This window comes from Akebia trifoliata, chromosome 12 (assembly GCF_017979445.1).
Source record: "Akebia trifoliata isolate Shusen 1 chromosome 12, ASM1797944v1, whole genome shotgun sequence".
NCBI classification, from domain to species: Eukaryota; Viridiplantae; Streptophyta; class Magnoliopsida; order Ranunculales; family Lardizabalaceae; genus Akebia; species Akebia trifoliata.
In genome coordinates, this window is record NC_141386.1 from 36680715 (window position 1) to 36707131 (window position 26417).

Genomic DNA, 26417 nt, shown 5'->3' on the forward strand with positions numbered 1-26417 from the left:
GTGTGTCTCGTTCTATGTTTTAGTATAAAATGGTTGGGTTCTTGGTAGTCAATAGAAATTTTCATTTTAAGAATAAGATGTCTAACCTAGGTTTCACAACTGGATGATGCTCTTGGGTTGGTGGTGATATATACATTGTTAATAATTTATTATGGTGATGGGTACATTGTTAATATACATAGAAGTGTGTTAAAATAGATAACAATGAATAGTAATGATAGTATTGAAATGAAATGAATTTGGCATGTATTGTAGATCATTGTATCTTTGTTCTTTATGTTCGTTATTGTTTATTATAAAATCAGTGAAATAAATAAGAAATTGCACTAAAATGTTCAAAATTAGGAGTATATCATGCTCCATTGTTATTTATTGTCGGAAGTTGGGAGTATATCCTTTTGCAATGAATATGATTAGAGGATCCCAAATGGAACTTCAAAATTCTCTCTTGTTTCTACCATTCCCCAAATTGAAATTTCCATTCCCTCTCCTTTAAAGTTGATACTGTATAGATATATAAATATTATCATATGATCTGTATATCATGTAATGGGAGCACTGAGAGGCCCTAAAGAAAAATTTTCAATACTTGGGTTAGAAGTTTTGGAATTGGCTGATTTTTTGTGAAGATCTCTATGGTGAGGAGATCATCCTCACAACAAAAAAAACAACCAACTCTGAAACTTATAAAACCCCAGTTTACAAGTTGAGGAATCATGCAATGTCATTTATTTGTAAATCTCTCTTGATGGTGTAACACATTTCAATGGGCTGATTTTTTTTGTGAGAATGATCTCTTCACCATAGAAATCATTCTCACAAAAAATCAGCTCATTCAGAAACTTCATATATTAAAGTATGTTTGACACAATGTTTATCTCTCTTTAGGACTTCTGAATGCTTCCCATCATATAAATATTGATAGATAGGAAAGAGAATAGCAAACGGTCCATCTGCTGGCTGGCTGCTGGTTTACTTTTACTGATAGACAGGAGAACATTTTATCTTGTGGGTATCGAGTATTGCAGCCATTTTATTTCTGTTACAGTAGAGAGGTTTTTCATTTAATTTAATTATTATTAGTTTTATATCATCTCTAAGCCCTACTACTACTGCTACTTCTACCCGTGATTTCCCAATATTCAGAAACAGTGGCACTTCCTCTTGAAGCAGATCCATATTATCCCTGAAATTTCTCTCTCACCAGCAATTCATGACAATACGCCTTTGGAGCTCATTACCAAATCTGGGTCTGATTTGTTATTTGCCTCCATTGGAAGCTCCTCTCAACCCAGTTACACCCAAAGCTTTTCCGGTTTGGCTTATAATGCATCCCTCACAGGTCGTTTATGGAATGATAGGAGTGACATGGATGGAGCAGAGCCAGGAAGTAGGAACGACTTTGATAGGAGAGAAGATAGTGACTGGTTCATTGTCTTACAAGGGCTTCTCCATTCCTTATATAGCATGCAGAACCCCAAACAAGTCTCAACTTTCATGTAATTGGGTATTACATGCATCAATGAATTAATTTGTTTTGATGGGTTGTGATAGAATGTCAAGAACCGGGAAAAAAGAAAAATGGAAGCAGAGAACAGATGACGGTTATGATCATGTGTGTCTAACTCTAACTCTAACTCTGATTGTGTCTGTCAGTTTCAGGACAGCATAAAATAATTAGTGACCATGGTCCAGACTACTCATGTAATAAACATTACTCACATTCCTCAAAAATTAACTTTGCAACAATTCTTCTCTGTAAAATTGAAGGGTGGATTTGTGAGAAGGTTAGATCCTTTCCCGAATCAATAGATGAATGAGATGGAATTAGAGCACTTGCCTTATTAGTGGGTGATATTTCTTTCTAAGGTATTTTGACTCCATACACATAATGTGAAAGGAACAGAGCTTTTCTAGTTGGACATGGGTGCAATCTCTTCCATGCAATGGGAATGAGCTAGCATTCAACTTGACGATTGAAGACCAGGGCTCCTAGAATGGAAAAGGATTCTATAAGATATGAGGATACATATGCCCCATACTCTTTGCGCTTTGTTAAGGTGGTGTGAACAATTCAAATCTAAAACCAAGCATTTCTATTTGGTCTTTAGTTTTGAACATGTTAATTGCATCCAATTTATCATTCAGGTTAAAACACCCTACAATTCTTAATTTTCTAGTCACAACTAAAGCAAATGCTGAGTAATCTTTTTGGATAGCCATTTTGAGCTAAGCATTTTTCATGCAATGGTGTATAAATGGTTTGTGTGCTGTAGCGATGTTACAAAGTACAAACAGAGTTTGATCTTCAATTCTGCTGTATCCAAGCACCATTTCTTGTAAGATTATTTATAAGAATCAGGTTTTATTTGTAGGAAAATCCCTAGAAGACAAGAAGAATAAGCTTTTGAAATCTTAGGCCATGGTTTCAGAAACCTACATTGCGTTTGGATAGAGCTTCTTGACGACTTCTGCTCTTGCGGGGAGCTAGCAAACGTTTGGATAGATTTTTGCTTTGGCGTGGAGAGATTTTTGCTCTTGCGGGGAGAGGTTTTTTGCTCTTTGTGCAGAAGCTTCAAAGACCTGCTCTTCCGTGGAGAGGTTTTTTGCTTTTGCGGGGAGTGATTGAGCTTTTGCTCTTGCACGGAGAGGTGTATCCACACAGGCCCCTAAGTGCTGGAAAGAAGCTTTTGGAGCTAGAGCTGGCTTCTGTAAAGAACAGACCCTAAAATCTCTCTTTTATTTTTCAAGATCTCTGATCCTCCTCGCAACCTCGCCTCTTTGATTTGTATTTTCTCTTCATCTTTGTTTTTGTTCTTGAATCCTTAAAATAAAAACCCTAACCTTAGATCAGTCAACATGCTTGCTTGCTCTCTCTGAAGAAGAAGAAGAAGAAGAAGAAGAGAAAATAAATAAAGAATGATCGAAACTATTTGGTAAATCAATCTATTCTATCGTGAATCCAGATTAGCATGGAATTTCTATTGAAACCCTAAAACAACCAAATCACTGAGCTATGCTCACGACTGTTCCTTCCTCAAATAGAGATTACATTCGAATTTTTTCTCTTTTGCATGTTTGATTCGTTAATCTTTTTGAGAAGTTGAAGGGATTAATGGAATTATTGGTGAAAATTGAGGTATTGGGTTTTGAAAAAAATAGGATCTTTTGTAAGTAATTTGAGTTGGATTTGACCAAAAGTTTCTCTTTAAGAAGAAATCAAGATACTTGCGATTTCCCTCAACGTGGTAAAGATTGTGGTGCCCTTTAATTTCAATTTGGATTCCAGAAAAGAAAATTTCAACCCTCACAGCATCAACTTTCATTGATTATGCTAAATTGCATGGTAGATGTTGAGATATCTTGAATTATTTGATTGGTTGGAGAGTTTTTTGTTGCTTTGCCTTTTAATTATCTTCACATAGTACTTTTTATGTTGTAATCTTGTTTTGGGGAACGAGATGCTTAGCATGTTTGTTGAGAAGCTGATTCACCTCCAAAGGGGTTTGATTTGTTTGAATCCTAATCATTCTTGTATTAAAGCCCAACTTTTTCGTTAGTTTTACATTCATTGGTCATAAACTATGTGATATTGTTAAAAGTAGTCATTTAAACAAAGGGAATCATATATAAAAAAGGTATAAGCAAACAAGAAAAAACTGAATAATAGTTTGATTATGAACAACAAAAGTTAATAATAATCTAAATTCAATTGATAATAAGAAATCAAAAGTCCTTCACAAATTCATCATGGCATCGGCATCCCATAATAAATCTCTGGCTTCTTTTCTGTTATTTTATAAATAAGTTCTTTAGGAGTATGTTGTCAGGCCTCAAATCCAGTTTGAAGTTTTTTATTTTTATTTTTTTTAGTTACTTATTTGCTTTGTGAATTTATGGACTAGATTTCTAGGCATTTTTAGAGATAAGTTGTTTCAGCAATTTTTTTACTTGCTAAGATTTCTTAGAATCTTAGGATTTTGTAAGTTTATATTTTGAAATTAAGTTTATATGAACTAGAGTTGTTTTGTTTATGATGTTCTACTCACATGCATTCTACTAGTTCAAGATAAATTTGAATTCGTTTCGTGAATCATTTTGCAAATATTTTTCAGAGAAAGTCACTTTTGCACGTAAGAAATTTTGGGAGTAAGACCCACCCATATGATGTGAAACATGTACAAACTACTGAGATCTTAATGGAAATGTTGTGCTGATAAGTCCTAACTGTGAAGGGAGACAACAAACAAGTACTAGGTGGTGAAGATGGCCATCAAGGTAGAGAAATTGAGAATTCTAGCGATCTCTCTAGTCCCCAACAGCATTAGAGGCAGTATTTTGTTCATGGAAAGCTTTTGCACAACGGCCCAGATACAGTGGAGGAACTCTTGGAGAGGCACTTAGTGAAGAAAGAGAAGAGCTACAACTTTTATGAAGCAGAGCTCTCCACACGTCGACACCTCACCAGCAACCATCAAGAGGCTCTGAGTCTCTATCGAGACATCATCAGAGCCACGCGCTTCTCCGCCTGGCCCAATGCATGCGGCCTCTTGTGGAGAGATGTCCTCAGAGATAATGCTTGACAACAATTCGAAGAAGCGTGGTTCAAAAAAGACCTAGAAATTGTCACCAAGTTGCTCATCGGTGGCAGGAACGCCGTGCAATCTGCCCTAGACAAGCATGTCGAGAAGCACAAACAACATATGGCACAGGAGCAAAGTGATCGAGATTGTCGATGAGCCGGGACTAGGTGTAATTGAACCATGGGTTCAAATACTGTGGAGGTATGTTGTTTGAGATCTTTGTAAGAAGAGAAAAAAGGATTGAGTATTGGGGTCTGAAATTCATGCAATCGCTTTTAATTCAAAAATTAGCGTTTGATCACAGCTGAACCCATTTTTTGGGGAATTCAAATGTTTTCTAATTTGGTGATCTTTAGTTATGTTTTTGGAGGCAGAAATGGTAAAGTTCCTTTTTCACTCCACAAGGATTAAATTCAAATGAATGTTCATTCTTTTTCTCTGGAACGAAGATATATTTCTAACCTCTCGATGACTAGCGATCAAGTGAGACACTAAAATTGTGCATGAATCTCAACGACCTGAACATTGGCAACTGATGGAAGAAGGAACTACAGAACCACCTAGAATCTCTCATTTCAAATAAATCCAAATTATTCAATGAATTTCAAATAGCTTGAAAGAAAGGGGGGGGGGGGGGCTAACTATCACAATAAAAAAAATAAAGTCGGCCTTTAATTTGAGAAATCGAAATCATTAACTTGAATCATTACTTCTGATCAACTTTTGATATTGTTAGTAATGTCAGGACAGACAAATGTTGGAAATGATGATCATGACTAATCAAATCATCCAACGAGTACACCCCTACAAGTGGGAGTATAAAACTGTAAATAGGAAATATCAGCCGAATGAAACTCTGTCCAAATATTTCAAATCTTTTGCAAGTTGTTGTGGTTTTTTTAATGGTTTCAGCATCCAATCGAATTGTTAAAAGTGAACCACTTAATAATAAATTAAATTGGTATCAAGGCAGAAGAAACTACCATCAAATGACATCCACAAGCAAATTGGACCTCTATATTGCTGTATTTTTTTCTCTAAAATATTATTTAGTTTTACATTTGAATCGAGTACCACAATAATACATCAGTAACATACATTGTATTGTAACAATAAAGAGAAACTAGTTTTTATTGTTCCAGAGGGGAAAAAGGATGATTGTCTGCCAACCTGAATGCTGATTAGAAGAGAGACATCAGTTTATCAAAATTGAAGGCACAAAGGCAACAAATCCACACATGTTACATTGTAAATCTGTAACATGAACTAGGTGGAGAGCTCTGGTTGACATTTGAACAACTTCTGTTACAAAATACATAGGTATTAAACTTGCCTAAGGAAGCTCATCTTAACAACCTGCCAAAAGAAAATGATATAATTAAGAGGATGAAACATCATAGGACGTGGTGCAGTAAAATATTTTTAACAGAAAAGAAAAAGAAATCTTTCGTTACACGAAAAGTGGTTTGAGAGAAGAAACAGGAAAGGTAGTCAATAGGCCAAGTCACCATGGTCTCAACATGGAAAACAGAAGAAATTCCACGACTCCAGTAGCTACAAGAAAAGTTGCATCAAACAAGGGTAAAAAAAAAAAAAACTTCCAGCTATCGTCTTGTTATGGAATGAGTCAAAAATCCACTTTGGGCTACTTATCACAAGCATATTGGGGGGGCTTATGCTTTGATGCTCGTCTTAGGGAGATTTTGAAAGAAAGGGCTTGAGGCTTTCAAGGAATGTCCTTTTTTGTCATCTTTCACGCCTTATTCAAAAAGCTTACACCTTAGGGGACATGCACACTATTTTGGTGCCTTGAGGGGATGGGTCGTATTACTCTTCTACTCTGTTTTTATTGAATCACTACCAAATTCCTTACAATTATATAGTTATCCATCTTATAACATTTAATTAACAGGAAGGCCCTTAACTATCACATTGTCTTGTGGCCCTGATCTCTACAAGTTCCAGTAGATAAAGTTTCAACAAGCACTCTCAAAATGCAATGAATTCTGGTAATACTTTTACAATGACTTTCCAAATGCTAAATCCATAAGATAACTTCACTCTCTCCACTCAAAGACATTCACAAAATTGGAGCCTTAGATGGCAAATAAATGAGAGGTGGAATAGCTTCAATAATAGTTAAAGAATACAAATAACCCACCAATGACTACTTCAAATTTTCTCAAGAGAAGTACCTTCTAGTGTGGTAGATTAAAACTTATACTCGTTGTTGACGTGCATCCATTTCGTAGCTGACCACTTATTACCCTTGATCACAGGGCAACCACATGGAATAAAGACAAGAATAAGAATTGAACTCATAAACTTAAATGATATTTGGAGACACAGAATCCTGCTTTTGTTCAATATGAACAAATTATTTGAAGAAAGAGGTTGGCATCTGCTTCAGAAGGATACCCTCCCTAGGTCCAAACTGTTAGATGGTCCTGAGGACTAGTGCAGTGTGAATGTGAATCCTGAATAATTCAGTCCCAGAACCATGGAGGACATCCCCTGTGCCAGAGTGCAATGCATCTCTTAACTGTCAATTGAAAAGTATAAATTATGAAACACACTCGGTTTCTATCTCAAAACTAAGGCACATGCGTCTGCAGAATTACAACGTGAAAAGTAAGCTTTTAATTGATATGGAACTACACTTACCATGCAAACTTGATGGATCGACAATAGCGTCAGGCGTCATGCTCCAGAACAGCAATGCATTGTCCATCTTCGGCTTAACAGAGAGGCCCTCTTTACCACATTCAGATAACTCATTCCACAACGGTACAGAACTGATATTTCCTTTAGCAATGGGAAAGACTGTCTCTCCTCCTTCAACGTCTGAGCTGTAACAATAGCAGAAAGGGAAAAAGGGAAAAAAATGAGGGGGGAGGATCAAAGTTGGCCTATATTACATGCAGCCTAAAAGAAACACTGGATTGCAGGCATAATAGCACTGCACTCCAAGAGAGTGCAACTCTTACAGATACATCAGAAGGGTAGCTATCCGCTGACCTCCGATCTTAGTGTTAAATTCGTCAAGGAAGTAATCATAGTGAGGTTCGTATTTCTGTCCATCTTCATAGTGAAGAATTTGAAGTCCATCCCCATGCTCTGTGAATCAGATCAGTATTGTTGATCAAGGAATAAATGAGATCTATAAAACAAACTCATAATAAGAAGTATGCATGGGAGAAGTACCATTAGAAAAAGTCTAGGTATCCAAAAAAAAAAAAAAAAACAACTAGTTTAAGTGTATAACCCACCAATACAACATCTAAACGAACATAAATCAGTTCAAGAATAAAGTTTTTCTACCTGAAAATATCAATTTCAGGCCTTACAGGAAAATATATCTGGCCATTTTTATGTTACTTCTTCCATTTGATCGTGATAAGAAAAAAAAATTCTGAGGAACCGGTAGAATAGGAATACCATTGAATGCAACGAAGGTTGTGGTTCTGAAATTAAAACATAAATATGTCGAAGCATAACCAACCAACTTCAGCAAATGAGTATTGTCATCAGGTGTTATAAAGTCATGGTAGAAAGTTGCACTGTATTAGCCACCCTCATAAAAGGAACCATGTGTGGTCCATCATTAGTTTATAATAGGACATCAGCTGCTGATTAGTTAGTTCTAAAGTTCTGTGACAGCCGACTTAGAAAATGTTTAATTTTAACTAGAAATAGGATAATACCAGAACATTTTCTTAAATGCTTAAGTAAGGACATCGACAAGGTAATAAATAGGACTGTTTGAGAATTCGAGTTAATAAGAGAGTTTCTAGGTCATTCTGTGGACAGTATATGATTTTTGAGCTTATTTCTTCTTGGATGACATTTAGCATTGCTGTCTCCCCTCGCAAGATGGTGGTCACTCTTAATGGAGTGTGAAGAATATAGCCTATTTGGTTTATTTTTAATATGTTCATATGTGAGAATATACTTTACATACTGGTTGTAATGCATTTATAAAGATGTGCCTGTGGAGCTGCTAAGTGATAAGTTAATCTTCCTTTTTTTATTGCGTGTATGTGGTTTGTACTAGCCACCATAATTCATAGGCATTTGTCAAGAAAAAATGCGAATTTTCTTTACCTGTGTTCATTGAATTTTGAAATTGAATTTGAGGTTATTAAAAAGGCTTTTACCCATCCAGAAAAAATATTGTGAGATGTAAAATATTTCAATTACCATACTAAATCTCCTTGTGGAAAGATGAATGTGCTATTGATTGATTGCTGATTTATCATCTAATTACGTAGGAGAGAGAATAACAATTTGCAATTCCTGAACTCGTGTTTGTGAGGAATGCTATAACATGCTTTTTATCCAATCTCCTCTCTTCTTGGTTTGACACCTCTATGTGGAGGGATGCATGCCCATCCATATTTCCATCCGTTGCTTTGAATCATGGTTTTAAATCTCGCCCAAGACTCATCCAATTCATCTCAGTATTGTCAATGAAAGAGACAAATGGACAAGGCATGTCACTCTCCATGACAAACGACATGACTCGAGTGATATTTTGAAAATCTTGGACCGAGTTTATCTCAGCCGAGTCAGGAAAATTCGTCCTAGTCAATTGGGATTTTGTATGTTTTAATTAAAAAGAGTTAATTTTTAAAGATTTAAAGATTTATTATATAAATAAAAATAATAATCTAACTTATTTTATAATAATAAAATTATTTTTATTTTTATATAAATAAATAATTCTAAACCAAGTTAAATGGTTTATCTCATCATATAAAGTTGATGAGTTGTCTCATCTGAGACAACTCGTCCACGAACGAGATGTCAAACTGTGTTTTGAAACCATGTTTTGAACCCAGATCGTGATATTACCACTTACAGACACGGTTAAATGTCAATAATATTCAACCTGAATTGCTAAGTCATTATTGATCCCATGTTAATTAAACCCAGTTAAATCGGTTTCTTAGCCACAGACAATGCTTAAATATTAGGAGTTTAATTAAGCACAGATGCTCAAATGTTTAGAGAAGAGGAGGAATAGGAGAAATGAGGAAAATCTTCTTCATCACAAAACAAAAAAAAAAAAAAAAAAAAAAATTGTACAAATACAAATCTACCTAATCTGTAACTGTAAATAGAAATTAATTAAATCCTATGAAATAATAATTAACCAACACATTAAGGGAGAATTTATTCGAAATATATATGTATGTCTGTATCGTATGTAATATGTATATGTGGAGGGGAGGGGAGGGGAGGGGAGAAGAGAAATGAAATGAATCAAGTCATCATCATAACTCTGAATTCCTCGAAGCTGAGGACACCATCACTGTTGAGGTCGAAGAGACGAATAATGGCCTTACAATCTTGAATCGTCTTGGACTCACCCAGTCGACTCAACATCATCTTCAAACTCTTTGGGGTTATGTACCCTGATCCCCCCATCTCATACATCCCAAATGCCTCTCTTAGATCCCTCTTCTTCTCCTCCTCGCCATTTGCTTCCATCAATTTTCGGAAATCATCCAAACCCAACAATCCGTCTCCATCCGAGTCTATCAATGCCACCGCATCTTCTGCCTCCGCTAACGACAACTCGCCTCCAATGCCTCTCACGCAACTCTGTAACTCCGCAGCTGAGATTTTTCCATCTCCATCCTCATCGAAGTAGTTGAATACACGTTCCAGTTCACTGATTTGGGGGACGATGGAAAGACTACGCTGCTGCTGCTGCTGCTGCTTGTCTGTCTTCTTGGGGCTTGGGGAAGATAATTTCCTGCTTAATCTCAGAAAGGTAGACTTTGGAGACCAACCTGAACCTGCTGTAGGTCGTCTGCTATTATCATTACTATCATCAGAATCAATATTCTCCAAGGAAGCAGAAGTAGAACTAACTTCACTTTTCATTTCTGTTGGGAAGAATAAATTAAACAAGATTGAACTTGGTATAATTAGTAGCTAGTAGTTGTTTGTATAAGAATAAAAAGAAGGTAGGGTAGACAAAAATAATGTTGGGGTGGTTTGTTCGTTCTTTGTAATAAGCTTTTGAAAGTAGAACAAATTATCAATTAAAGAGAGAACATTGTATTTATATACATATATTCGGTGGGCGGTTTATATTGCTAGTTGGTTTGCAGCTCTCAAGGTTTTGCGCGTCCTAGAAGCTTCACAAATAGGGTGACGTTCGTGTGGTAATCGATGCGATGATGTGTGGGGCCGCTGGGACCTAACTATGTTGGTTGTGCCGGTCACAGTCATAGTTAAGCTAAGCTAGCAAGTGCGAATGGGTCTTCAATTAATCTTCAAACTCCGTGTTTTCGTTAACTCTTTCTTTTTTTAACCATCATCTAGATCATCGTAATAGATTAATAATAATAAATATTTATATTATAATTTAAATGAAATTTTCGGAATGTCCTGTACTTGTGTTGGCTCTGGATGGGGATTAAAGGTCAAAAGTCAAAACTAAAGAAAACGCGTGCAGCTGCCATTACATGGAAGGATCTTGACTACTCCACGTAGCATGTAGTGTGAGATAAGGAATCATCTCTAACTGCGTGCATCTCAGTCTCACCATTGTGACGTGACGTGACGTCAACCGATATTTAGGGATGGATGTTAATGTCGATGATAGGACACACGGAATGAAGTCAAAAGAACAATGGATGAACGTTGAACATATGCGGTTATTATCTACGTTTCTCCTCTTCTCTATTATATGATTTTGATCTCCTACGTCGTATTTTCGTCCCTCGCTTCTATCTACAAGTTTACTTATCCAAAAATAATAATAAGATAGCTTTGAAGGTTCCACCAAAATCATGCAAGAAGGGATTGTTAAACAATCCAAAAACACACACAGAAAAAGAAAAACTACTGTTTTATTGATTCTACGTAAAAGCAATTGAATACAAAAGAATGATTTAACCTAAATACAAAGAGACTATATAAAAACACACACAGAAAAAGAAAAAGACTACTGTTTTATTGATTCTACGTAAAAGCAATTGAATACAAAAGAATGATTTAACCTAAATACAAAGAGACTATATATATGTTAAGTCAAAGAAAATTGAAAAGACTATTCTACCCTTAATAAACAATAAATAAAAAATAACCCTATATTTCTTTACATCTCCCCTCAAACTCACGATGCGGCAACTACAAGCATCGAGAGTTTGCCAACTAGAAAACGAAAACGAGAAATAGAATGCGACTTGGTAAAGAAATCTGCAAGCTGCAAAGAAGAAGAAACAAATGGCAAAGTAATGGTGCCATGCTTGAGATGATGACGAGTGAGGCGACAATCGATCTCAATGTGTTTAGTTCGTTCATGAAAAATCGAGTTGTGAGCAATCTGAATAGAACTCTGGTTGTCACAATACATAGGAGTGGGATGGGAAAGAGAAACTCCCATATCTGCAAGTAACCAACGTAACCAAACAATCTCTTTGGTAGTAGATGCCATAGCACGGTATTCTACTTTGGTTGAAGATTGAGAAACAATAGATTATTTCTTATTTTTTCACGAAATAAGAGAATCATCCAAAAAGATACATAAACCAGTAACAGACTTGCGATCTGTGGGATCGCTGCCATGATCAGCATCAGAGTATGCACGCAATTCAAGGGAAGAGGTGGATGAAAGTAAAAGACTCTGAAAGATTGTACCCCGAAGATATCGCAAAATACGAAGAACAGCTGCCCAATGAACTGTAGTAGGAGAAGCAACAAACTGAATAACAACATGAACAACATATGCAATATCTGGACGAGTAATAGTGAGATATACCAAGCTCCCAACAATAGTACGGTATAAAGTAGGATCTGACAAAGGTAAACCATCAGAAAAAGAATACTTTGCGTTAACCTCAATGGGAGTATCAACAGTCTTATTATCCGTAAGTCTAGCCCGCTCAAGAATATCTGCAACATATTTCAACTGAGAAAGAAGATAACCTCTGGGTGAGCAAGCTACCTCAATACCCAAGAAATATCGTAGAGAACCCAAATCTTTCATTTCAAACTGTCTAGCTAACTCTGTCTTCAAAACTGAAATACCATCAATATCATCACCAGTAATATCATGTCATCAACATATAAAGACAGAATGATACGACCTGCATCAGTGCACTTAACAAAAAGAGCAGAATCATGACTACTAGAAGTAAATCCAAGGGAAGAGATCACAACAGAAAATTTCTCAAACCAAGCACGAGGTGTTTGTTTGAGACCATATAATGCTTTCTTGAGCTTGCAAACAAACCCAGAATCATGTGGAACACCAGGAGGGGGCGCCATATAAACTTCTTCTTGAAGATCTCTATTCAAGAAGACATTTTTAACATCAAGTTGAGAGATATGCCACTGACGAACTGAAGCTACTGCAATAAGAGTACGAATAGTAGTCATTTTTGCAACAGGAGCAAATGTCTCCTCATAATCCATACCATACTGTTGAGAGTACCCTTTTGCAACCAACCTAGCTTTGTATCGCGCAATAGATCCATCACAATTAGTCTTGATCTTATATACCCAACGACAACCAATAACACTCTTACAAGAGGTAGAGGAACCAAATCCCAAGTACCTGTCTTATGCAAAGCAGAAAGTTCTTCATCCATAGCTTGTTGCCAAAGAGGATCAATAATTGCCTCTTTATAGGAAGAGGGCTCAGAGAGACAATGAATATAAGCTAAAAAGGAAAGTAAAAAATGAAGAATAACAAGAAAAAAGAAAAATCTGGTAACTTTGTAGACTTACGAGTGCGTATGGATTGACGTAGAGGTGGATCCACAATCTCAGACGGAGCTTGAGAGATCATAAGAGAAGAGGAAGCTTCAGGTGTACCGGAGAGCAAAGTGTTAGTACCAGCAGAATGATCAATACAAATTGGTTGTAAAGATAACGGTGTAAGAACATGAGAAGGGGATTTGAAGTACTAGGAACCTGAGATGACAAACTATCAGAATCTTTAGAAATAGGATCTATACGAATAAGATCAGATCTAGTCAAGTTATGAGTAGTGGATGGAATAGAAAAGTAAGGTATATGCTCGAGAAAAACAACATGACGAGATACATAAAGTTTCTGAGTTATTGGATCAAAACAACGATACCCCTTTTTACCTTCACCATAACCAAGAAAAACACAAATAACAGATCGAGAGGACAACTTGTTGTGTTCTACATGAGGACGAAGAACGAAACAAGTACAACCAAAAACTCTAAAGAAAGAATAATCAGGAGCATACCCATACAACTTTTCGAAAGGAGAAAAACCTGAAGTATGAGAAGATGGAATTGTATTAATCAAACTTACAGCAGTAAGAACAGCTTCACCCCAAAACACACTAGGAACATAAGTAGACAACAAGAGAGAACGAGTAGTTTCAACAATGTGCCTATGTTTTCTTTCAGCAACACTATTTTGCTCAGGAGTATCTATACATGAAGTTTGATGAATAGTTCCATCTAAGGCAAGCAACTCACAAAATTTATCAGAAGTATATTCCCCACCCAAATCACACCTAAAACATTTGATAATAGCAGAATGTTGAGTTTTGACAAGAGCACGGAAGGCTGTGTATATCTCAAAGAATTCAGAACGATGTTTCATTAAATAAACCCAACAATAACGAGTATGATCATCAATAAAAGAAATATAATATCGAGACCCTCCTTTTGTGACAACAGGAGAAGGTCCCCATACATCAGAATAAATCAAGTCAAATGGATAAGAAGAAATAGAAATACTTCGATTAAAAGGTAAAGCTGAAAATTTTACCAGTTTACATCCACTACAATCAGAAATATCAGAAGTTTGCAAATTTCTTAAAGCCCCTGTAGAAATCAAAAATCTCAAACGAAAAGACGAAACATGACCTAGGCGAGAATGCCATAAATAAAAACTAGAAGAAGAAGGACTCAAACGAAAAGAAGACAAATCAACACTAGTAGCAGCAGCAACTAACACTTTTAACTCATCCAAAATATATAATCCTCCCTTCCTACGGCCTGTCCCAATCAGCTTCTGACACTGCAGATCCTGCACATAACAAGAAGAAGAGGAAAACGTGACTAAATTACCAGAATCACATAACTGACCAACAGATGCAAGATTTAATGTAGGTTTAGGAATATGATAAACATTAGGGAGAGACAAGTGCGGTGTGACAACATAACCAACACCCCTGCTAAAGGCATAGGAGTGCCATCAGCAGTCATGACAGGAATAGAATTCGAAGGAGACACAGAAGTAAAAGATGAAAAATCTGAAAACATATGATGTGAAGCACCAGAATCCAAGACCCATACAGAATGTGACATACCTGAAGAACTATGAGGCAACTGACCTACTGAAGAAGAAGTAGACATAGCTTGTGGTTGTAAGGGGAGAAACTTCTGAAATTGCTCAGCCAGAGTACTAGGATCAGTGAAGGGATCTGATGAAACTACTGCTGCAGTATTAGACTATGGTGGTTTATAACCCTGAGATTGTCTATAAGCATTAGATTGTGACTGGTTGCCAGGTTTCCAAGCTTGAAATTGCTGCTGCGATTGATTCTGCTGTCTCAACTTAGGACACTGAGCCTTCCAATGTCCTTTCTGCTTACAGAAACTACACTCATCGAAGGCAACTTGTGTGTAAGGCTTATCTGATTATTAGAGACGGACTTAGAAGGTACTGCTAACACAGAAGGACTAGAAGTAGAAAGAATTCCCTTTTCAGAATAAGACTTAAGACGTATTTCTTCAGCCAATAACTCACTAACAACTGAGTCAACAGAAGGAAGTGGAGAACGATGCAAAATTGAACCTCTATGTCCTTCAAAATCACTGCGAAGAGCCGTTAAAAACTGTACCAACCGTTGCTGCTCTCTACGAGCAATATAGGCACCACATGCCTTTAATTCTGCCGATTCTGTAAGAGCCAATTGATCCCAAAGATCTGTCATAGCAGAATAAAACTCCTGAATACTCATGTTCTTCTGCTGAAGAGCTCGTATGTCATTCTCCAATTGATACTGCTTTGCAAAATTGGACTGAGTGAATAACCTTTGCAGATGATCCCAAACCTCCTTTGCTGTCTTATACTTCGCCAACTGTGTACCTATGGAATGCTCAACAGAATTGTTAATCCAAGTAATAATTTTTGCATTGTTTGCTTCCCAGGTATCTATCAAAGCAGCGTAACCCTCATCGGTATCCCTAGGTTTCACAAAAGTTCCACTAACATATCCCCACATCTTTTTACCTTTAAGAAAATTTATCATCACGTAACTCCAATACGAATAATTCTTTCCATCCAACCTCACACTCACAGATTGAAGCGAATCGTCTCTTTCAGTAGTCATAATTAAAAAAACAAAGATAACCAGATCGTAAAAGAAAGGAAAACCAAATACCAGATTGCAGAAATTGAATGAAAATCCTATCGAAATCGTCTCTTTTCAGATTGCAGAAACTAAACGAAATCCCTCTCAAACCTCGTTCCATGAACGCTCTGATACCATGTTAAACAATCCAAAAACACACACAGAAAAAGAAAAAGGCTATTGTTTTATTGATTCTACGTAAAAGCAATTGAATACAAAAGAATGATTTAACCTAAATACAAAGAGACTATATATAGGTTAAGTCAAAGAAAATTGAAAAGACTATTCTACCCTTAATAAACAATAAATAAAAAATAACCCTATATTTCTTAACAGGGATTATATTTCCTAATTGTTATAATAAATTCACTTCAACCTCTCATAAGATTCTTTTTCTATATAAAAATTATCATCATATAGATCTTAAGATTGAAGAAGAACAATAAATCTTACAATGATTGATTTTGGGAGAAAAAATAAATAATGCTTCTTAAAAGTATTTAAATATTTTATTTAACTTGATGGACTCCTAAATTTTTTATTTGACTCGACTCGATGGACATTCGAGTCAAATTTAAAATTATGGTTTAGACTTTAAAATAGGTATGGAAAAAAATTCTCATCAAATAACTTTTTGGATGGTCACTCAACTCCTAAATTTAAATTTAAATCTAATGATAAAAATTGATTTGTCTTTTTATTTTCTTCCTTTAAAATAAAATATGCTCTACATCTAAGTGGCACTCATCAGTGTATTTTTGGGTGATACATGGACAAGGAGTCAATATAGATACATGCATTCTTATTGAAGAATTTAACAAGCACATGTTAAAATAATCACACTTTAAATCAAATAGTTTTTTCCCCATATTTTGTTTGGTATTCTTGGTAGAATTGGAGTTTCCAAATCCTGGGGGGACGGCACTTTAATTGGATGTAAAGCTTGATATTTTTAAGGAGAAACTGCTCGTTAAGGATTTTGTTTTCTTGTTTTCAAAACAAGCATGATCACTCACACCCAAGCACCTAACACCTATGCCATGAGGGAATTGAGATCAATTACGAATAGATGGAACAAATCAAAGCCACCCCGTTGCCTTAAATATCTTAAGATGATGAACAACAGTGGAGAGATTCCATTCATATGCACATCTCTTAAGAATAAGGAGACAGAGTGGTCATCATGCAAAGGACTAAACTCTGATATCAGGGAATTCTCCATCTACGAACCAATGGAACATTGACATGGCGCTGTTAAAAGGAAAAGATGGGATGGTGAGCAAGCTTCAACTCAATACTTCATAACAGAACCAACTCAACTCTTTTCTTGAGATTATCAATATGAAAAGTCATTTTCTAAAGTCTAAATTACCCAATTTACTTTATGATCAATCTTGATCATGCATGTCTTTGAATTGACTAAACATCCATTTAGAAGAAAACCTCTCAAATTGCATTCCAAACAATCTCAATTTTATATCTGCAGTTTAACTTTCCAAAATGAAGATTTTTTTTTTTTTAGCACTGATAGATTATACTAGAGAATTAACACCTTCATTTGCCTTAGGTTGAACAGTCGGTAAAGTTTTTGTACTGGACAATAAAGCCAATCTTATTATTATTGCTTTGCAATATAATATTAAGATGTAAGTGGTGCAAAATGAGCCACCATGTGCAGTACTACAGGGTCCACACTCCACACACATCTGGAAGTAAAATCACTACGTTAATGCTCATGTTGTTGGAAAGTTTTTTTCCTTTTAGGTAGTTTTCTTGAAAACCCCTCTTGTGAGGAGCAGATCCTCTTGTAGCTCCCTGTAATGGTTGGCAAAGTGTAACATCAACAAGAGATCACCAGAAGGCTGAGATGATATTTTATTTTCATCATGACTCTCTCTCATTTGTGGAAAAAGTGCTATATGGAGCAATAGGCCCTACACACAATTTTCAATTTGTCACTTTTGGGTTGTATAATTGCATGATCAAGGTTTAGAAAGTGATTTTTAAAGTTCTAATTACATAGATTTTATGAGTAAATTATACACTAAATCCCTCAATTAGATATAATTCATTGTTAGCCTATAATTATTATTGATTTCAAATAAATGGTATATTTTAGACCTAATCATAGTTATTTTCGTGTAACAGAAAAAGTCGCAAAGTTTCAAAAAAGAATAAGCAAAATCCGAAGCATCCACTACTATTTAGGATCCGAATCAAAGTCACAAGTCAAAATCCAAATCCATTGGGCCCAAATAAACCGCGGTGCCTTGGTCAACTTGGGCGGTGTGGTGGTGTCAATGGAGAATGCCTCGAGATTTTCATAGAAGATTGGCGGCTATAGATACTTTGTATTGAAGTTTTGAAGTTATTTTGTTTACGGAAGATTTTCGTATCCTAGAAACCTTAATTTGATCTCTATAAATAAGATACTAGACTAGAATTTAAAGTAAATCTGTATATATATATATATATATATATATATATGAGAAATGTTCAGCAACAGACATTTTGGCAAAACATTTTTCAAAACATGGTTAGAGGTTTTGGAATGGGCTGATTTTTTGTGAGGATGATCTCTACGGTGAGGAGATCATCATCACCAAAAATCAGCCCATTCCAAAACTTCTAACCCCATAAAAAATGGTTTACAAAAAATGGACGGTCCACGATTTTTCAATTTGTAAACTAGGGCTAGAAGTTTTGGAATGGACTGATTTTTGGTGAGGATGATCTACTCACCGTAGAGATCATCCCCACCAAAAATCAGCTCATTCCAAAACCTCTAACTCATGTTTTGAAAAATGTTTGCCAAAATGTTTGTTGCTGAACGGGACCCCATATACATACGGGTAGCGTTCAATGGCTAACTTTTTGGCAAAACATTTTTCAAAACATGAGTTTGAAGTTTTGGAATGAGCTGATTTTTTGTGAGGATGATCTCTACGGTGAGGAGATCATCCTGACCAAAAATCAGCCCATTCCAAAACTTCTAACCCATGTTTACAAGTTGAAAAATCGTAGACCATCCATTTTTTGTAAACTATTTTTGATGGGGTTAGAAGTTTTGGAATGGGCTGATTTTTGGTGATGATGATCTCCTCACCGTAGAGATCATCCTCACCAAAAATCAGCCCATTCCAAAACTTCTAACTCATGTTTTGAAAAATATTTTGCTAAAAAGTTAGCCATTGAATGGGACCCTATATATATCATCAGAATTAAGTTTAGAGAATTATGAATTTTTTATTTTTGTTCTTTATTAGTTTCGATTTTTATAAGGAGACGCTGTCAGATTCAGTTCCAAGATCAATAAAAGACAACTTTTATTTTCTCATCTATTTTCTTTTTATTTTATTTTGCTATTATTGTTTTTGCAATATTTCTGGGCTAAATCTCCGTTAGAGAGATCAATGAAGTCAAAGTAACATATAATGAATGAACTTGTTCTGAATCTATCTTGTTTAATGTTTTTAGTGATTTACTTTTTGTTTATAAGTATTGAAAATCCATTTTAAATTTTCGAAAGTTCTGATGGTTTAATCTTAGATAAGGTCAAATTAAAGCATGCTTAGTTCCGGTAGTTTGATTTTGATATTTGTTTATTTAAAGAGGAAATCATATTTTTTAATTATTATATGTGCTAAACAAGATTTACTTTCTGATCTACAGGCATTAGCTTTGTTTGAGTAGATTGAGATAAAAAGATTCGAACTTATTTATTTATTATATTTGGTAGGGTGTATTTGACTGATCTAAAATTTTCTCTTATAGTTTTAATAATTACTTTCTATTAGTTTAATTGATAAATATTTCCAAATTAATTTTCAATTGGTTACCCAAAATCTTTATTTGACTTGAGTTAGAAAGATAATTGGATAACGTTGTCTCTATGGATCAACCATTGGTTGCCAAGGCTATTTAATTTTTATTCTACCATTATTCTTATTGATTCATAACTGCAATTTGAACATTGCCCAAAACCTACCAAGTACCAATCTAATTATGGATTCTAGCATGATATACAATGTTATAATTCCTACTCAATTTTCCTCAGTATAGGCAAATATCTTCATAGGGCGAGAAACCATCTCCAGCCCTTACCCAAAGTCAGACTCAAATTTCAAATTTGAATAAAAATGTCACCTTTGAAGCTCCAATCCTTGAACCAAACTTATACTAAACTGGTTTTTACCCCAACTCAAATCAAGGTAAAGTTTGAGTAAAACTCAAATCCCAACGGTCATTTTTTACATAAGAAAATTACTTTTCATACTAATTTAGTAATTTCCAAATTTTATTAAAGGTTGTTGGGCCCATACTGATTACCACATTGACAATCCAACATTAGAGCCTTCTAGATTTCCTTGAACATTCACATTCAAAAGAAAAAAATAATAATAATAAACTATTTTGGACTTCATCCAAAATGTTGAAAATGGATGGTTACTGAATCCTCACGTTTAAAATTAAAATTCAACGGTGAAAATTAACTATTTTTTCCAAAGTTTCTAAAATTTTGTCCTTTACAACACTATGGCATTGGATCATGTTTAAGGATGCTACCATTTTTTTATAAGTATAATATATTGAAGAAAGGAGGAGGAACAAAATACAAGAAGAGGAGGTCGACGAAGCCTCTTAAAGAAAAGCAAAACAAAAAAAAATCTAAAACATTAATGATTACAAAAATAATTTCATCTAAAAACAAAGTCATCAAAAGTAGTCCTTGCAAACTCTATGTTCTGTTTTAACCAAAGGAACAAAAAACCCAAGTTCTCCAAGAAAACGCCATAAGAGCTTCTCATCTTACTTTTGAACACCCTGCTATTTATCTCGTTCCACAACCCCCAAGCAATAGTCGAGGGAAACATATCCCAAAGGTATCTTTTTTCTTAAGGAAAAAGCATTACTAGCTCACTCTTCTAACAATGAGGTAAAACTCAATTAATACGGAATAGACTAAGGAAAGTTAACCAAATATCATGAGAAAAAGAGCAATGAATTAAAATATGGTCAACAGATTTTCCATTCATCAAACAAATGGGACAACAGTTGGGAGTAATCCAACCCCGAACAACTAAATTATCCATCGTAAGAATCCTCCCTAAGTAAGCCAACCAAACAAAAAATGAGATTTTAAAGGGAACTAACTTTGACCAAATGATGGACCCCATGAAGGAACGTTTAGCGAAAGGGATAAGCCACTTATGGAAAGAATTGACAGAGAATCTGAGATCCTTTGCCTTCGTTCATTCCCACCTATCTTCTTCACTTTCGTTGAGATTAAAAGAATGTAGGAGATCAAGAAAAAATGTTACCTCTGTTAGCTCCCAATCATTAAAGTTTCTCCTAAACCCCAAATCCCAAGTTGAATTGGAATCGTTGTGAATCAAACACTACTAGATCGAACAATTCTTTTTCAAATAACAAGCGTATAAAGATAGAAATTGAGTTGTCAAAGTTGATGTGCTGCACCAACTATCTTCTTAGAATTTGATTTTGTCTCTCATATTCACTCTGAATCTAATATCTTTATCAAAATTCTTACTCACCTTAAGAATCCCCTTTCACACACTACACCCATATGAGCCTTTAGCCTTGCCGCTATACCAATCTAGCCTCTTTTACCTGTACTTAGCCATAATGACCTTTCTCCACAGATTACCATTTTCCTTTTCGAACCTCCAAAGTCATTTTCCTAAAAGTACTCTATTAACTAATCTAAGACCCCTAATTCCCAACCCCCATTCTTCTTGAGCATACAAATCCACCTCTATCTGACCAGGTGATACTTCCTCCTACCATTCTTGTCATTCCACAAAAATTTTCTCATGAGCCTTACCAATCTAATTTCAATGGTTTTAGGAAGTGATAACAGGGAGAGAAAGTATACCGCGATACTCGTCAAAGTGTTTTTTTATTAAAGTTACTTTTTCTCATTTTGATAGATATTTGGCCTTTCACGTGCTCAACCTTTTCTCCAATCTCTCAATTACACCTTCCCAAATTTTATTACTATTTTAGGGTGTTCCTAACGGTAAATCCAAATAAAACGTAAGTAAAATATCATGCCTACAGCCTAAAGTTGCAACCATCAAATGTATATCATTCACATCTTCTACCCCAAAAATCTTATTCTTTTGCAAATTAATATGTAATCCTGAAATAGCCTCAAAGTAAAACAATAAAACATGTAGCACTTTCATTTGATCCCTTGAATGATCTAAAAACACCAATGTATTGTCTGCAAATTGTAAGTGGGAAATAAGTGATCTGTCGTTTACCCTAAACACCGAAAGCTTTCCTAAATCAACTGTTCTTCTAAACAATCTACTCAGGGCCTCTGTTACTATAAGAAATAAGAACGGAGATAAAGGGTCCCCTTGCCTCAACCATCTCGAACCCTTAAAAAAGCCAGCTGAACTCCCATTGACAAGAATTGAATAAGACACTGTTGTAAAATATTGCATGATCCAACTGATCCACTTCACTCCAAAATCCATCATCCTCATCATATATTCTAAGAAGTCTCAATTCACATGATCATAAGCCTTTTGTAAATCTATTTTCCCGATCATCCTCTTTTTCTTGTCCTTAATCCTTGAATTAAGACATTTATTGGCCATCAAAACTCCATCAAGAATTTGTCTTCCCCTAATGAAAGTCCATTTTCTTATCATCAATAAAATTAGGAAGAACTACTTTCAAATGCAAGGGTAAAACCTTGGATATAATTTTGTACACTAAGCTCACCAAGCTAATGGGTCTTAAATCTCCTAACTTATCCGCCTCGATTCTCTTGGGAATCAAAGCCACAAAGGTGCCATTAAGGTTGTAATATAGACATTTCTTTTCTTGCAACTCTTTGATGACTTTCATGAAATCTTTCAAGACGATTTTTCAATAATGTTTAAAGAATTTCATAGTAAATCCATCCAGTCTTAGCGTCTTATCCCCACTCATCGAAAATAGAATTGATCTAGCCTTCTCCTCCCTGATTTATCTTTCCAATCACACCCTATCCTCCTGATTTAACGACTTAATTATCCGACTGTGGTCTTATGAACTCCTTTTCCATGTACATATTTTTGTAATAGCTCACCACACCTTCCCTAATTTTCTCTTCTCCTACCACTATGATATTCTTGATAGAAAGTTTATTAAGGTGATTACTTCTTCTATGGAAGTTGGTAACTTTGTGAAAAAATTTGATGTTATTATACCCTTCTTTTAACCATTTGACCATCATTTTTTGTTTTCAACTTATTTCCTCCTTAAGCACCATTCTTTGAAATTTCAATTTTAACTCCATTCTTTTACCTCTTTCTTCCATATTCTAATTTCCTTCTTCTTCCTATTTGTCAAAGGTTTCAATGTCTTTCAAGATTTGAAAGACCCTCAATAAGATTTGAAATCTTACTAAGTCCGTAAGGTTAGCCTGAATTTTTTAGTTTACCACTAATTGTTTCATATCAAATGAAACTTTTACTAAAATGTGAGTAAAAAATTTGAGTCGTGGCTGGAGATGCTCTCCATCTAGTGACCTTCATATCTTTGAACCACAGTGATCCCTCTATTAATAAGCTTTTAGACGATCGTACCCATTCTTACGTTATCGTATTGAGGTGGAACACATACTTATACACAACAGATATAAGTTTGCTAAGTGTCCATCTACAAGGGATATCCATATTGTAGAAGTGCACAGTTACACTTGCATGCATTTAAACTTATTTTGGTATTTCCAATTCCAGGTTGCAAGACTTTGAATTTCAAATACATGTTTTTTTCATCACCATTCGGGGTACAGAATTTCAAACTTATCCAAAACTAGAAAACTTATCCTACAATAATTCACATTCTAAATTACTAAATAAAAAGGCAGATGCATTCAGGAATCAAAGTCCAAGGAACAAATGCAATGCAATGCAATGGATAAGTTCAATAATTCAAAAGCCACAAGATGAATCTCCAGGTGAGAGCTGTTCCTACATACAACATGGATTGGATTTATAATGCATCAACAAAAACTCCCTCTTGTACATTAATAGGAGAAGTAAATCCCATAAAACCATCTCAAAACATACATTAATAAGTCTCAATCACAGTTACAAGATCCATTGCCTCAACTTGAGATAAGAAAGGGAAGGAGATTGGGATAAGAGAGGGAGGGGCATTCCGTTGAGAGATGAGAGAGGGAGGAAAGAGGAGATTTAGAAAGTATATTGCGTGGATAGAGGGTTTAGGATTAACTGGGTTAAAAAATTATCACCATTAATTTCCAAAACATATCTGAGACACCCACATGGCTGTTTGTGACTCAACAACAGGTAACACCCTTCATCCTCCACAGCAAGATGGATTGTTGTTATGAGTTGAATCAAGAAAAACCCCCTTGCCTCTTGGAGCTGCCCACAGCAACGCTGTAAATGCTGTAAGCGGCCAAAGCCAGGCCACAAATCAAGATGACAACATCCAAGGATCTCTTCCAGAAACCCAGAGAAGAACCCATGAAGATGAGGTGAAACATGACGGGAAGGACGAATGAGAGCAGTGCACATACTGTGCCCCCAACCAATGACACAAACACACCAAAGCCAGGTACGAACAAGGCTACCACGGCCAATGTCACCACCACAAGAGCCCGGCTGACATATACCATGTACCACTCCAACTGTCCACCACCTCCCCCCAGCCCGGAAGAATAGCAGAGTTTTCGAAACCATCCACTCTCCCTCAACTTGGCCTCTGCAATCTCGTGAATGGGGTGCATCATTATTGGGAATGTGAAGGTTAGGCCCACACACAGCCCCACCTGTTTTGCCCATTGATATAACCCACCACGAACCAACCAGTTAAAAAGTTAGTCGACTCATCTCATGTCTGTCTATCTTTTTTAATTAGTATTGGTGAAGGGAAGGGAATTTATTTACCTTGACTGCTGTAGTCGACCAGTGATTGTCTGGCAGGTTGAGCGTAACGATATCTGCAGTTTGGTCACCATAAGCCAAGTAGCCAAAGAATCCAAAGCACGCATACAGGAGCGTTATCCCTGTAAAAGCCAAGCCCAGAATCCATCGAAATCTCCTCCTCTGTTTCATGGAAGACTCCAACGCCAATGTCATCCCAAAACCCTCAAAGCAGAACACCGCAACCCCTACAGAAAATGGCAATCCTCTCACACTTCTCCTTATGGCCTTCCTCTCGGACAAATCCTCCCACATTCTGAGGTCTTCTTTTAGAACGATAGCCATAGCCAGTACATTACAGATATCGGCGAACACACTAAAGGGAGAGAGGGAAGAGAGGGATCGAATCCAAGAGAGAGTTATTTGGATGGGAATGAGGACAAGTATGAAGGTAGAGAAAGAGAAAGTGAAAGTGAACATGGAGGAGAGGTTTTGGGCTATGAATACAAGATAAGCCACGGATCCTCCGCATTGAGAGATCACAATGAGGAACTCAGTTAGATATCGACCTGCTTTTCCCCAAGCTTTATAACCCAAGTCACCGTATGTTTTTACCTCGTCCCTTCCCCTACTACTACTGTATTCCTCTGCTTCTTGAAATATATCTCTGCATTCAACCTGCAACAAACATCCATTCACCAATTCCGATTCCAATTTCCAAGTCCCAACTCCAATATCAATATCAAGTCCAATTTCAATAACAATATCAATTCCAATTCCAATTCCATGTGGGGAAAAAAAAAATTGAATTTAAAATATTTACTATCATTTTGATTGAGAAACCCAGAAAAAGAATTTCATTAAAAAAAAAAATCCCCAGATTTTATTAGCAATAGAGAGAGAGAGAGAAATTAAAGGGAGAGAATTATTTATTAAAGAATTTGGGTTTGGTAATCGTACAAGTAGGAGCATGCAGTAGTAAGTGGAGAGACCAGCGACGATTACTCCGACGGATCCAGCGAGCCAACCAGCAATTCTAAAAGCAAAAGGGAGGCCTAAGACGCCCGTGCCGACAACGGAGACAATGATGTTTCCGAGGGTTTGAACAGTGGAAGCTGTCCCTGAGTGTGAGAGGGGGTCAAGTAGAGGAACCGCTGCTTCTTTCGCCATCTCACTCAGTCACCACAGATTCTTTTTCATTCCCCTTTTTTTCCACTGTTTGTAGTTTGTACTTTAGAATGTTCGCGATCTCCTCTCATTAGCAAAAAAGACGAGTCATGACAGCTGAGCACACATAGATTCAGATGGTGATTCGAGTGAAGGTAAGAATTTCAATCGAAGGGTCGCTGTGCCAGCCCCACAGGCAATTCACATGGTTTTTAAACTCGTCCGAGACCGAGATGTATCGCCCGAGTTAACTCGATATCGCAGTCTAACGAGACCAACTCACAATGAGTCATGAGACGACCGCGTATCGTGAGTTATGCGAGTCATATCGAACGATATTTTCGCAAAACTCGTCTGAGATAAACGAGATATCCGAGACATTACAAATTTTAC

At 36.0% G+C, this 26417-nt stretch overlaps 4 protein-coding genes across 4 annotated transcripts; all 4 read right to left on the reverse strand.

Moving 5' to 3' along the window:
• Nucleotides 1-6910: 6910 nt before the first annotated feature.
• Nucleotides 6911-7774, reverse strand: LOC147390022 (putative prolyl 4-hydroxylase 10). Its single transcript, XM_086418968.1, has 3 exons — nt 7571-7774; nt 7248-7432; nt 6911-7125 (listed from the first exon to the last, which is right to left on the reverse strand). The coding sequence occupies exons 1-3, from the start codon at nt 7576-7578 to the stop codon at nt 7070-7072; spliced, it is 249 nt and encodes an 82-aa protein (XP_086275094.1). The 5' UTR covers nt 7579-7774; the 3' UTR covers nt 6911-7069.
• A 1832-nt stretch (nt 7775-9606) lies between these two features.
• On the reverse strand, nt 9607-10620 carry LOC147390023 (uncharacterized). Its single transcript, XM_086419575.1, has one exon. The coding sequence runs from the start codon at nt 10473-10475 to the stop codon at nt 9849-9851; it is 627 nt and encodes a 208-aa protein (XP_086275701.1). The 5' UTR covers nt 10476-10620; the 3' UTR covers nt 9607-9848.
• A 3435-nt stretch (nt 10621-14055) lies between these two features.
• LOC147390024 (uncharacterized) lies at nt 14056-15924 on the reverse strand. The gene is made up of 2 exons (XM_086419809.1): nt 15437-15924; nt 14056-14615 (listed from the first exon to the last, which is right to left on the reverse strand). Exons 1-2 carry the CDS (start codon nt 15922-15924, stop codon nt 14594-14596), a joined length of 510 nt encoding a protein of 169 aa, XP_086275935.1. The 3' UTR covers nt 14056-14593.
• A 7907-nt stretch (nt 15925-23831) lies between these two features.
• Nucleotides 23832-26154, reverse strand: LOC147390025 (amino acid transporter ANT1-like). Its single transcript, XM_086418726.1, has 3 exons — nt 25818-26154; nt 24882-25535; nt 23832-24763 (listed from the first exon to the last, which is right to left on the reverse strand). Exons 1-3 carry the CDS (start codon nt 26025-26027, stop codon nt 24329-24331), a joined length of 1299 nt encoding a protein of 432 aa, XP_086274852.1. The 5' UTR covers nt 26028-26154; the 3' UTR covers nt 23832-24328.
• Nucleotides 26155-26417: the final 263 nt, after the last annotated feature.

Coding starts and splice junctions, on each gene's coding strand:
- LOC147390022 (XM_086418968.1), bottom strand. Junction 7,126..7,247: donor CGATCCATCAAGTTTGCATG/GTAAGTGTAGTT, acceptor TTCAATTGACAG/TTAAGAGATGCATTGCACTC.
- LOC147390023 (XM_086419575.1), bottom strand. CDS start 10,475: ATGAAAAGTGAAGTTAGTTCTACTTCTGCTTCCTTGGAGAATATTGAT.
- LOC147390024 (XM_086419809.1), bottom strand. CDS start 15,924: ATGACTACTGAAAGAGACGATTCGCTTCAATCTGTGAGTGTGAGGTTG. Junction 14,616..15,436: donor GCTCGTAGAGAGCAGCAACG/GTTGGTACAGTT, acceptor TGTTATGTGCAG/GATCTGCAGTGTCAGAAGCT.
- LOC147390025 (XM_086418726.1), bottom strand. CDS start 26,027: ATGGCGAAAGAAGCAGCGGTTCCTCTACTTGACCCCCTCTCACACTCA. Junction 25,536..25,817: donor ACTACTGCATGCTCCTACTT/GTACGATTACCA, acceptor TGTTTGTTGCAG/GTTGAATGCAGAGATATATT. Junction 24,764..24,881: donor GGTCGACTACAGCAGTCAAG/GTAAATAAATTC, acceptor TGGGCAAAACAG/GTGGGGCTGTGTGTGGGCCT.